This window comes from Meriones unguiculatus, chromosome 7 (genome assembly GCF_030254825.1).
Source record: "Meriones unguiculatus strain TT.TT164.6M chromosome 7, Bangor_MerUng_6.1, whole genome shotgun sequence".
Classification (NCBI taxonomy): Eukaryota; Metazoa; Chordata; class Mammalia; order Rodentia; family Muridae; genus Meriones; species Meriones unguiculatus.
The window spans coordinates 33,794,905-33,808,680 of record NC_083355.1 but is presented as its reverse complement, the minus strand read 5'-3'; the positions used below and the strand labels follow the sequence as shown (position 1 = coordinate 33,808,680).

At 42.9% G+C, this 13,776-nt stretch overlaps 1 protein-coding gene across 1 annotated transcript in view; it reads right to left on the bottom strand.

Moving 5' to 3' along the window:
• Dhx40 (DEAH-box helicase 40) overlaps positions 1-3,868 on the bottom strand; it is a 34,174-nt gene extending 30,306 nt beyond the window's left edge. The window contains exons 1-3 of the mRNA XM_021626637.2: positions 3,671-3,868; positions 2,699-2,866; positions 498-643 (exon numbers count right to left, since the gene is read on the bottom strand). Of these exons, the coding sequence (XP_021482312.1) occupies positions 498-643; positions 2,699-2,866; positions 3,671-3,782 (426 nt within the window). The 5' untranslated portion in view covers positions 3,783-3,868. The remainder of the gene's footprint in view (positions 1-497; positions 644-2,698; positions 2,867-3,670) is intronic.
• Between the last annotated feature and the right edge of the window lie 9,908 nt (positions 3,869-13,776).

The following is a 13,776-nucleotide window of genomic DNA, read 5'->3' as shown; positions in this document are numbered from 1 at the left end:
GCACCCACATGGCAGCTCACAACCGTCTGCATTCTAGTCCCAGGGCATCTGACATCCTCTTCTGGACTCCTCGGGAACCAGGCTTGGTGCACATACACACAGGCAGGCAAAACACATTGATGAAAAGTGAAACAAACAAAACTACTGTCTGTGGATTCTGGGGACTGAACTCAGGTCCTCATGCCTGCAAGGCAGGTACATCACCACCTGAGCTATCTCCCCAGGCAGATATCCTGTTCCCTCAGAATCCTTTAAGATTTATCTATTTTTGTTCTTTTTATGAAGGAGGTAGCCTACTTGGGGAGTTCCAGGCCAGTGAGAGACCTTATTTCAAAACCAAAAAAACAAACAACAAAACACACACATGGCACTTGAGGAACAAGCTGTCCTCTGGCTTCCACACGTATGTGCATACACAAGATCAGAGAAAGACACATGTGAGGGCTATAGGTATACGTTTACAGTACTTTAAATGTATACCAATAAAAATTCTGTACCTTGGAGCTGCAGTCGTCAAAACGAACTTGGTATCCTACTTTAGATCCCAAAGTACATTTCATTTCTTCAGCAACCCTCTGAGCAACTGAAATGGCAGCTACTTTTCGTGGCTGAGTCACACCAATCATACCATGTTGTGAAAACCCTATCAAAACCAGTAACAGAAATACACTAAGTTTAATTAGCAACTTTCTTCCTACTGAACTAAAATTAAAATTGTCCCTGGTCAATCAATACAAATGGTAAAAATGTTTCTAAAAGAAAAACTTACAAATCAGCAACACATCACAGTAATTTGCATCAAAAAAATCTTACTATTAATTTAAAAATTAAATGCACGTTCATGAACCAGAAAGACAGCACAGCAGGTAAACAGGCTTACCTGATGACCCGACATTGGCAGCAGAGAACTGACTCCCTAACGTTATCCTTTGACCTCTACATGCACACTGTGTCACATAGGTGCCTGTACACACATATGTAGACAGTGCATAAAAGGAAAGTAATTCAGAAAAAATACACACCCACAGCATTCTAAATGTACACGTTAATTAGGTTTGAGGGTTGTTGTTGTTCTTCCCCTCGCCTCCAGAGACAGGGTCTCTCTGTGTGGCCTTGGCTGCCCTGGACTCACTTTTTAGACCAGGCTGACCTCACAGCAATCCACCTGCTTCTGCCTGAGTGCTGAGATTACAGGTGTGCTCCACCACAGCTGGCTTCACTTCTTTCTTAACAGAAAGTAAAAAAATGATATGCCATAACAGATGATATCAGAGTAAACCTAATACATCAGATTAGGCTCATATGTGGGCCAGGCACGGTGAATGCTAACAAAAACAGTATAAGGAGGCCACTTTATAAAAGAAAAATTAAAAAGTCTGCCAGCTGCTAGTAGCACAAACCTTTACCCAAGAACTCAGGAGGCAGAAGCAATGCAGATCACCGAGTTTGGGACCAGCCTGGTTTACAGAGCAAGTTCTAAGACAGCCAAGGCTACACAAAAAAAAATCCTGTCTCAAAAAGTTTAAAAAAAAAATTAAGGTATGTTTTTATTTACATATATTGTATATATCTCTGTATTTGAATGTGCACATTCAGGTCCCTGGGACTCCAGAAGAGGGTGCCAGATTCCCCATTGATAAGAGTTACAGGTTGTTATGAACTACCAATGTGGGTTCTGGAACAAAAATTTGGTCCTCTAAAAAAGTAGCAACAGCTTTCAGCTGCTGAGCCATCTCTCTAGACCCCCAAAATTAACTTTTAATATGAATCGGACCCAAAATAATTTTGCTCTTTTCCAATCTTATGACAGAGAATGTTCATAGAATTTCTCATACTGGCAAGACAAACTTTATTGATAATTTGTAAGCTTGACCCTGGTAGAATCTGAGAATATTTACCTGGTAAAGATCTGGAGGAATAATAAATAAAATGTAAGCAACAGACATCAACTATCCTTTCCCCTTCACAATTGTTTCAGTTCTTACTGGTTAACAAGATAACCTTATTCTAAAAAGAAAACTAGCATCTACCTGCCATCCTTTTTTTTTTTCCTACCATATAACCAGAGCTGGCCTGGAATACACTATGTAAATCATGTTAGCCTCAAACCTCAGAGATGCCCCTGCCTCTACCTACCAAGTGCTGGGATTAAGTGTGCCCACCTGCCAGGTGGTGGTAGCTCACGCCTTTAATTCCAGCACTCATGAGGCAAAGGCAGTCAGATCTCTGTGAGTTCAAGGCCAACCAGGTCTACAGAGTGAGTCCAGAAGAGCCAAGGCTACTCAGAGAGAGACCCTGTCTCAAAAAACCAAAACCAACCAAACAAAAAGTGTTCACTACCACGATCAGCCTTCTTCCATTATTATAATAATTAAAATGAAAAATATATCACCCCAACAATTCCTGAGCCTGAAATAAAGTCATAAAGCAAAGGAGACATAGGTGGATGAGGAAATGGGAAAGTGACAAAAATGGGCATTTACGCACTATAGCAGCTTTATTATAACTTAAAGTTCTGCTTTGGTTTGGTCTTGGCTTTTTGAGACAGGGTTTCTCTCTGTGTAGCCGTGGCTGCCCTGGAACTCACAGAGACCCGCCTGCCTCTGCCTCCCCAAGTGCTGGGATGACAGGCCTGTGCCACCACGCCCGGCTTGTTTTGTTTCTTTAGTGCTTCCAGTTTTAACAAAAATAAAATTACCTGCTTCATAAAGGTATTTAGGGAGTTGAGTTGTTTTACCACTTCCTGTATTTCCAGTAACAATGAGGAACGAATTGTCCCTCACAGCTTGAATGAGCTTTTTTCTTTGTTTCTGAATAGGAAAAGTTGGAGTTGTTCCTCCCTCCTGTGATGTACATCCTTTCTCTTCTGTAACAACACAAAAACAATTGTGCGATTAAAAGACCTGTGAAGAGCTCTCTGACCATGTCTCAGAACGGAAAGAAGAAAGCCAAGGAATCAATACTGGAACAACCAATCTATGACTTTTTAGTTAATTCACCTATGCACAAATCACATGTGAAAGTTTATAAACTCAGAATAACTTTTTGGTAAAAATCAAACAACTTCAACACTGTTCATGTATTCGACGTACTTGACAAAGTCAGTCCAGCACAAGGCAACGTATATGTATGCATACCTAGCCAGAAGCACAAAACTCAATTTTATTAAACAATAGACCAAAACCCTGAACACCGGGAAACAACTCTCAGAAGAGTAAGAAGCCACCTGCATTTGCTTCTGATTCACGGTTCAAGTTAGGTCCCTGTTCAGAGTGACTGATATCCCAGAAGGCCAAGTGGTGGGTAACCATGGAAACTGGCTCCTGGAAACGGGCTCCCTTCATACCGTACCCAAAGGCAGGCTGGCGGCCCGACGAAGGGGAGGGGGATGAACGGGTAGAGAACAAAGGCTTTATGAGGCTGTAGAACGGCAGAACGCGTTTGGGCGTTCGGGTTCACTTTCTTGCCCCCGGGCGAGGTTTTCACCCAACTTGGGTTTGGGACCGCCCCCCTCTAAGCCAAAGTGCTCACTGAACGCAAAGTTTGCCTTCGGGCTTAAGAGACCAAGAGAACGCCTAAGTCTCCTCCCTATCTCCTCTGCCACCCACAGATGCACTTTTCGCCCCGCCAAGAACTCCCGCCGGCTGCCCCGGCGTCCCGCGGACCGCACCTCTGTCAGCGACGCGCACAGCTGACGACCGCTCCTCCGGGAGCTCTCTCGGCCGCTCTCCCTCCTCCTGCCGCCTTGGCCCCCTGCCCGCGACGGCGGGAAACCGGGACATAGACCTGGTCCGAAGAAGAAGCGAGCACGTCCACCGAGCTGAGGAGATGGGAGGGGAAAGGCGGGGGCGCGCCCTGATGACGTAGGGGTGTTTACTTCCGCGCGTGCGACTGGCAGCTAGGGGTTGGGGAGCGGCTCGATGACGTGGCGGCGGCTGTTTGGACGCGCACGGACACGCGCTCCTGGGGGGGTCCCCGAAGCTCCGCCCCAGAGGCTCCCGCCCACCGCCACGTGCCGTTGCCAGCCGCGAAGCCACACATGAACACCTCAGGGCCAGTTCGTGTTGGTTCTTCTAGTGTGAAATAAGACAGGACGACACCTCCTTAGGCACCACAGCACCATCACGGCCTTGTCCATCTCCATACACACCAGCTGAAATGCCCCTTTCCCACGAGCGGCAGCCATCCTACAATGTGACCTTGGGCAACTCCCTACCCTATCTCCCTGGCGTAATCACTGAATTGCCAGCCAACTTCTAGTTCGGTAGTTTTCAAAACTTAGACTTTGAAATGCTGTTTCACGTCCTTCATGGAGCCCCTTGTTTACATTTATTTGCATAGTTTCCATACTCTCCAAGTAGCTGGGAAGGCCCACAAAAGCCAGACTTGAAGAACACTACTCATAATACATCCAGCAGATAGCAGTGGTTTGAGGTGTGCAGTCAGGATTGGTTGAGGATAGGTGAATGAAATAAACTGTTTTAGAAATAAACTGACTTTTAATGGAAGTGTATTCCTGCTGACAGTTCTACAGATACACGATGTCTGCGGTGGCGTGATTTTTTTTTTTTTTTAAGGTACATTGGGGACTTGGTGGATAGTTCAGTGGTAAAGGACTTACAGTCTACTATATATGAGGCTCTGGGATTCAATACCCAGTACCACACACAAACATTATCAACGCTGAGTGTGGTGGCTTGCACCCACGGCTCCAGCACTTGGGAGGCCGAGGCAGGAGAATGACTGTGAGTTCCGGGCCACCATTGGGAACAGAATAAGACCCTGTCTTAGGGGAGGAGGTGAATAAAGGGGAGAGGGAAAAAGAAGGGAAGAGGAGAGGAAGAGAGAAGAAAAGAAGGAAGGAAGGAAGAACAGATACTCCTGGACCAGTCTTTCAGTCATAATACCTGCTGATTCTCTAAGTAGAGTCAATTGTAACAAAATGTGAAGAAACCTGCTTTTTACACTTAAAAAAGAAAAAGATCACAATGTAGCCCAGGCTAAACTAGAACCCATTATCTTCATGTCTCAGCACTCAAGTGCTGTGATTACAGGCATAAATTATCATATCCATTCGATTCTGGCACTTATCAATAGTTTCTGGTAATTAATCAAAATTTACAGGAAGGCAACACAAAACTACTATTCACCTATCAACCCAAGGCCCTTCCTCTTTGACCAAGCTGAAAAAGATGTAAGATGTTATTAGAATCCAAGACTTAGCTTTAAAATGTACATGTGTCAACTCCTTTTCAGCGGAACTGATTGACAACTCCTCAAATGCAAGTTTATCAGATTTTGAAAGATAGAAAATCAGGTATATCCTTCTAATGGCCAGGGTACCTATGACAATAGTCCTGGTAATAAGAGAACATTTTAGATTTCTCCAAAAGCTTAAAACCATCTCTGAACCTTCCAATTTCTATTAGGAATTCAAACTACCATGTCAGAAGAGAGCAAAATATATAACTGTAGTTAGGCCATCAAGACATTGGTGACCTCTGTATCTGTGTAATAAACCAGCTATTTCACAAAGTCACTCTCCAAGAAAATAAGCAGCATCATTTCAAATCTATAATGATTATATTTAGTAAGCAATCTGTAGTTAAATGTTTAGGAAAGATATATATATGGGACAACATCTCACTATATATCACTATATAGCCCTGGATTGCTTGGAACTCAGTCCATAGATCAGGTTAGCCTTGAACTTGCAGAGGTTTACCTGCCCGGGGTGATGGGATTAAAGGTTACTACTCTCTGGTTTTTACATGTGAGAAAGAAACTTCTTCTTGGTGACAAAAAAAGAGGAAGATAAGAAAGCTGGGATTCAAAATTATACTAACAATATAATAGCAGAGTGAGAAATGGAATTATCTAAATAAGGAAATTTTTCCAATGGTCGTAACTCTTAGAATTGACCCCATTCTTTGAGAACCACTTCGTAAAATATCCAGAATAAAATTGGGAGCTAAGAATGAAGGAAAATAAAACCAAAAAGCCCAAATGGTAGGACTGTTACTTCCACAGCCAAGGTCAAGCAAAATATGATACCATTTATGACCAAGGTCTATCTAGTGGAAACATTGTTTCTAGACCATGCACTCATAAATTGCTGAAGCAAACAAAACACAAACACAGAGCGAATATGGAAAATGTGTGCACTGATTTTTGGATTGGAGATCAGCATCCCCAACAATATTGAATCTATGTTTAGTTTTCTTTGAATTAGGAGAAAAATCCAAAAGAAGTAGTATTTAAAAAATAAGAAGTGTGGATTGCTGCTGTTGCTTCAATGAGCAGACTTTCAAAATGTTCTTGATTCCAAGAAATCTACTTCTGAGCACTGAGGGCTCAAGTACAAAGACTAACAAAAATGCAGCATGATTACATCGTCTTTGGGAAAGAAAGGGTACAGGATCCCTGTTATGATGGTTAAAGAGGTCCAATTATTATCTACTAGATTGCATAGTGGGCTTGTGCACACACACACACCACCCACATACATATCATACACTCAACACATAATAACAAATAATAAAATATTTTTTGAAAAAAGCAATATGTGAAGCAAAAATATCATATGTTATTTATGTAATAACATGCAGAGTTACAAACATTAGACAAATGATGATGTCTAGAGACCCGATATCAAAACATGATGGCTCATATAAAAAAAGAACAGTATTATCTAAGTACATGCATTTTTGTGGGGGAGGGTTGAGACAGGTTTTCTCTGTGTAGTCTTGGCTGTCTTAGAACTTACTCTGTAGATCAGGCTGGCCTTGAACTCAGAGATCTGCCTGCCTCTGCCTCCTGAGTGCTGGGATTAAAGACATGTGTCAACACCACCCTGCAATGATTTCTTTTAATTCACTAATTTGATTAAAATAAGAATTGTTGCAGCCAGGCGCAGTGGTGCATGCCTGTGATCTCAGCATTTTGGGAGGCAGAGGCAGGTGCTCTGTGAGTTCAAGGCCAGCCAGGTCTACAAATCTAGTCCAGGACAGCCAGGGCTATACAGAGAAACCCTGTCTTGAATGCCCTGAAAAAAAAAGTTTTGGTCATGTAAAGAAAAGCAAACAGACTCTGTACTGTACAAAGAGAGAGAACTACAGCACAAACTAAAAATGCACTTAATGGGTTTGTCGATCACTGGTTTGAATGAAGTTCAATGAAAGGAAGAGAGAAAATAGATGATGAAAGATGCCGCTGATACAGTGTAGATGTGGTGATTAGGAAGTTGCTTGCACAGGGCATAATGACACATGCCTTTATCCCAGCTCTTGGAGGGAGAACCGGGAGGATCTCTTTGTCTAGACTTCAAGTTCCAAGCCAACCAGGGCTACATAGTGAGACCCTGACTTAAAAAGGAAATATCTTGGTCAGTGAAATTACTGAGGGTAATAACTGAACATATTTAAGAGCATTAAAACATAGGCACTGACGAAGTTCACATTTTAAGAATTGTTAAGTTTGGCATTATAAGTTTACATTTGTGGCAAGTTTCAATATTTAAGTATCCATCTGACTCTCTGTATTTTCCTTTCCCCTTTTGATCTGGCTGGTAAAGTGAGGGGCTTTCTTCCCAGCTCTCACCAAGGCACAAATGAAGATCCAAGGGTATTTCTGAGCAAAGGACCAAACTAGAGCTTTCCAAGCTTGCTTACTTCTCTCTGATAGAAGCAATGGGGGCCTGGGAGGCTTGGAAGAAAGCAGGGAGAAGGGGTGCTTATGTGTCTCCTGGAGCCCCAGATGCCACCAGAAGTGCTTCTCTGGAGGGGAGGTCCCAGCGCTGGGTCAGAGGTTCTGCCTCCCCCAGAACCGCCCATTTCCTGGCCAAGAAAGGTGAAACACGAAGGAGATCTGTGCCAGAGGTCTCCGGTTCAGCCAGAGGCACAGGAGAAAAGATTCCTCCATAGTTAAGGGTCTGCTCAGTTGGCTGGGCTGCCAGCACCAGGCCAGTCGGCAGCGGGGAGCCTCAGCCTAGTGGATGGCTTCATCATCGAGAACTAGCAACCGGCCTCTGCAGATGCCTCTCTGTGAACTTCAGAGGTGGCTACCAGGGTAACCTGAGGCAGTGATGGAGACACAAGCCTGTCCAGCAGCGACGGCAGCATTGCCCCGGAGCAAGCATGGCTAACCAGGCAAATTCAAAGGTTCAGCGATGAAACAGCAAGTCTCAGACGGTCATGGTGGAGGAATGGACTGAAAGAGTTTATTTCATGAATCAGGGACATTATAAACTGTTGCAGAATGTTTGATCCCATTGTGAATTGTAAAACCCTAGTTTCTTGTTTGGTGTGGTTGAGCCCTATCACACACCAAGAACTTTCTGCCTGTTGTAAACAGGTGATTTTAAGGTGGTTCAGCCATCTCTAGCACACACCTTTAATTCAAGAACTTTCCGTCCACAGGATTTAATAAAGTTAACCCTACGTCAAGAGGCAGAGGAAGAAACCAGCTGACATGAGGGACTTTGAGTTGAAAGGTGTTTAAGGGTGTGTAAAGGTAGAAGGGGCATTAGCTTAGGCTTTAGCTCACTAGCTCTCTGGCTTTTTGAGTTTTTGTGAGCTTTAAGATAGCAAGCCTTTGACCTTGGGTTTTTTTTTTTTTTTTTTTTTTTTTTTTTTTTGTCCTTTTCTTCCTGGGCTGTCTGCCGAACTAATGAGCCTATTGGGTTTTTTCCATCTGGACCTGAGCTGAGAAGGAAGGTCAGCTGGGTACTTTCTCTGCCTCTCTGAGCTAGAAGGTTTTCACCCCAGCATTTGGCTCCTGAGTCTTTATTGGTAAAATAGAACGGTTGGTATTTTCATTTTTTTTTTAAACAATAAACCTTGGGCAGTGGGTGGGGCTTGGGGGTGAATGTGTTTATGTTGCTGGGGCTAGGAGTGCCTGGGATACTTCATTTATGTGCAGCAGCACAGTCCTATCATAAGAAGGGAAATCAGTACTTAATTATCCTATGGGCAGCAGAGGGTGGGGGAAGGACTCCAGGTATGGAAAAAAGGGTCATTGGCTGAAAGCTAAGCCAAGACATCTCATTAGCATGGGGAGAGTCGTTCCAGGAATCCCCAGGTGCACACTGAACAGGTCTCTAATCGGGAAAGAGTTGGGGCTGTAATCTCCCTGAGGGCTACCTGACATCTTTAGAGGATCTGGCCAGAGAGAAGGGAAACCAGCTGAGGAAGGGAGTCCATCGTTTAGCACCTACCTCGTGGGGCTTTCTGGTAATAATGCCAGACTTCAACCTTAACAACAGGGTTCACCATGAAAGGAAGTGTAATGAGGCAAGGGTTGACAGGACAAGGAACTCTCAAGGATGCTAGAAGAGAAATTTTTGTGTTAGAAAAGATCTAGCGGAAGTAATTCAAGAAAACAAGTGTGATCACCAGATGTAGATCTCTTCTCATTTAAAAGTAGTGAAGTGGTCAGCCAGGTGGCCCAGCCCTATGTCGTCACTGTGGAGAGAATACATAGTATCAAGGTGACATTCTGAGAAACTCAAAGGAGCTGAAATGATGGGGAAGTTTTTTGTAGCTTGGGACAAATGAACTAACTAAGCTTTGGAAATTGAGAGGATGTCAGCAAACACTGGAGAAAGCTTCAAGACAGAGCAAAATGCTAAAGTATTACTAGACCAAAATACTATTAATTAAGGATTTTTGAGAAAGATGAAAAATTAATATTCCATCCCTAGCGATGGTCTCTGTAAATCTTGCAGTTGCCTGAAGGTGGCAAGCTGGGTTTATTTGAGAAACGTTAGCATCAATGTTATTTAAAAGAAAAATTAAACGGTACTATTTCTCTAAAACTAAATAACTTTCAATTATGGATTACATATCAAAAAAAGAAGAAAAAAACCCAAAACCTAAGTAATCGTTGTTTTAAATGATTTTTTTTTTTAAAGATTACAAGGTCTAACTATGTAGCTCAGCCTCATCTGGGACCCTCTCTGTAGACCACGATGGCCTGGAACTCACAGAGATCTGCCTGCCTCTGCCTCCTGCATGCTGGTATTAAAGGCATGTGCTACCATGCCCTATACTGTCTAAACTTTATACATATTCAATATAGTCCTGTTTTGTGATGCAACTGCTTTTCATTTTATATTTTAATTTGTATTGTCCTTCTTGACTTTTTAATTGTAATAAAATTTTTTCATAGGAGAAAAAAAGGGAGCTGACAAGTATAAGTCTTACCATTAAAATCTATGCTAAGTATTATTAAAAGTCTTGTATTGAAAGTCAGGTTTGTTAAGACATATTATTTATATCTTTATTTATTAAAGATATTACAATCAAGGGGTCATGGCTCAAGCCTTTAATCCCAGCACTTGGGAGGTAGAGGCAGGCAGATTTCTGAATTCAAGGCCAGTCTAGTCTACAGAGAGAGTTCTAGGTCAGCCAGGGTGACACAAAAAATTCTGTCTTGGAAAAAAAAAAGATAAATTTTTCAAATATCATTTTAACAAGTAATTTTATAAAGATATAATATATATTATAAAGATATAATACAGAAGCTGCTTAGATGACTCTGCAGGTAAAGACACCTAACACCAGGCCCAATGACCTGGGTTCTATCCCTGGGACCGACAATAGAAGAAGAAAGCTGTCTCTCTCGTGTGGTCCTATGACACCCACACCTTTGGTGGCCTGTGCACACCCACACACACTTACACCTACACACACACACACATACACCTACACATAGTAAACACACACACACCTACAAACAATAAACATACACCTACACACAGTAAACAAATTTAAGAAATTTAAAAACATAGCCGGGCACAGTGGTGCATGTCTTTAATCCCAGCCCTCAGGGAGGCAGAGGCAGGCAGATTGCTGTGAGTTCAAGGACAGCCTGGTCTACAAATAGAGTCCAGGACATGCAAGGCTACAAAGAGAAACCCTATCTTAGGGGGGTGGGGAAGGCAGAGAAGAAAAGAAAAATAAAATGAAATATAAAATAGCTCATCACTTGATAGACATTTTAATTTTATTTTTAATTGTGTGTGTGTGTGTGTGTGTGTGCCTGTGTGTGTGGGCATATGCACATGACATAGTGCAGGTGTCTGAGGAGGACAGAGTCTGATTTTAATAATGTCCCTTCAGAGGGCCCACTAAGGACCGCCAGGCCACAGGCATGACACTCATGTTTGACCATGAGACTCTATATATAGTTTTGGAGGACCCTTCTTTCCTCAATATCGTCAGGTCACAAAACTTTCCAAACAACTGGATGTGATTTTGAACAAGAGCAGGGTGAAGAGGGCAGAAATGTCAACACTTCACACCCACTTAAAAGGAAATGCAGCCCTCAAAAGGAGCAAACCACTTACTTGAACTCAAAAGGATTGCTACCTTAAATTAAAGAGTTTGTTTTGCTTGTTGTTTTTTTTTTTTCTTCTCATTATGGAAAGGTGGGAGCTTGCAAATAAAATGAGATCCATCTAAGAAAATAAAAAGCAGAAATTTCTTTGCATATTGGAATTATAATGTGGATATATATAATTATATATACACTATATATATCATGTGTGTGGGCCCAGATACAGAGTTAAGGCAACACATGAAAGGATCAGGAGTGTCCCATAGGCAAATGGAAGTTTATAGAGAGAAAGGGGGAAACTCTGAGTCAGGCATAGGTGTTCCGTTTCCATTGGGCTTGTTAACTAGGTGAGCCGAAGGGAGCTTTTGATAGCTGGACTTCAGTACTTCCCTAGCTGGCCCTCAGTAGTCAGCCTCAGGAAGGGGAAGCGGCCAGATTCGAGAACAGATGTCGGTGGCTCTCTTCAGGAATGTAATTTGATGGTTTTAGTGAGGCAGAAGGAATGGGGAGCAGGGCAAAGCCAGATCCGGGTTTGCCTTGCGCGGACTCGCTAGAGGCCCTTCACTGGGCGTGTGTTCTTGAACACAGTGTGTGCATATATGTACAGCCTAGAGACTGCCTCTGGTGTCTTTCCTCAGGCACTATCCACCTTTTGTTGGGAGATGAGTTTTCTTACTCAAGAACTCACCAAATAGGCTAGGCTGACAGGCCAATGAGCGGTAGGGATACATGTGTCTCTCCCCATCTCCAAGGCACCGACACACAGCTTCTGAGGCACTCACTCCAGTTTTGCGAGCCCTTTATCGAGTTAGCCTCCACCAGACACATTTTTACCAGATTATTATTCCTGGTTTCTTCTCCTGATGTTAATAGTAATACTCTTCCTAATTTGCATATATGACTTCCCCTTTGAAATTAACTATTGTCCCCCTTGCATTGACCCAGGAGACTCCAGGCACCTTATCTGCCGTGTATTCTGGAAACGGCTGATGGAAAGCGCATGCAAGAGTCAGTAAAGTCAAGGAAAGATTCATTTCTTTGTCATCACAAGAAAATGCCTACCCTGCCATTCTGTGTTCCCATCTGCTTCGTCTCCCCATCCCCTGGTTTAAAAAGCACTTACAATTAGAAGCATACAAAGCCACGGGCACTGCGCTCACTCCCGGGCACTGGGGCCATTCCCCTCAGGGAATGCAGAACATTTAATAAGCCTGTCCAGCATCTAATAACAAAGGAGAGACACATGGCAGATCATGATAATGATTTTGGGTCTTTATAGAAAGATGAAAGAAAAGCCTGACCTTGCATAATAATAATCACTTTGTTATTCAGAGAACTTAACCGGCATCTCATGAATTTTAATGTAACCATCCATTTTCTCACAACTTCTCCCCACAATGTTCTGTAAGCCTTATTCCCTTTTCTCTTGCTCTCCTTCAAAAAGGTAATTATTCCCCCTAAGCTAGAAGACTGGAGGGTGTTGCCTTTCTGTTGGGTTACTCAGTAAACCGGTCTACTTTGACGTTAAGTAACCTGGAGCCATCACACTGTGCACCTACCGGTTTCGTACTTGTTCTGCTTTACCGCATTTTGCTTGATTTTTTTTTAAAGCTTATTACAAAAATATCTGGAACATCCTGTAATCATAAACCTGTGCCTTTTTACAGAAATCATAATTAGTGGTGTTCGTGAAGGTACAAAAATTTGCTCAGACTTCTCCACATCTCTCTCCCTCGTTCTTTTGCGGGCATAATCATTTCCGAAATTCAGTTCTGCATTCTGTATAGACAGCATAATCTCAAAATTATGTAAAACTCAACTAAAATTTTGGCTACTTAAGAACATATACTGATTCTTATTTATCTTTGTATTCAATGAAGTATCTTAGTGAAGAATTTCCAAACAAAATTTTCATAAGAACTTGCTTTATAGCCGGGGATGGTGGTACAGGCCTGTAATCCTAGCACTCTAACAGGAGGATCTCTGTGAGTTTGAGGCCAGTGTCGTTTATAAAGTGAGTCCGGGACAGCCAAGGCTACACAGAGAAACCCTGTCTCGAAAACAAAACAAAACAAAACAAACCTCAGTTATGTTATGTAAACATGGTTTGGTTTTAATCTCAGGTGTGGGCGTGGGGCTGATTGAGATGGTCCACAGCGGCAGAGCGGTCCACAGCGGCAGACTGCCTCCTGCCGGCTCTGAGAGGAGCCCTTTGCCAGCTGCAGATGGTTTAATTCTGAGGACCCTGAGAGCCCAGAGATTTTTGCGGGCTCTGAGAAAGAAGGCTGCTGCTCCCGCATGCTACTCCTGGTTGTCTGATGAGAAGAAGCTGGAGACATCCTGAAACAAAGATTTGGACTTGCCCCAAGGAATCCAATGACCCTAAAGAGCACGAAGTAGCCAAAGAGAACTACATCCCCCCTCTCCCCACTAACCTTC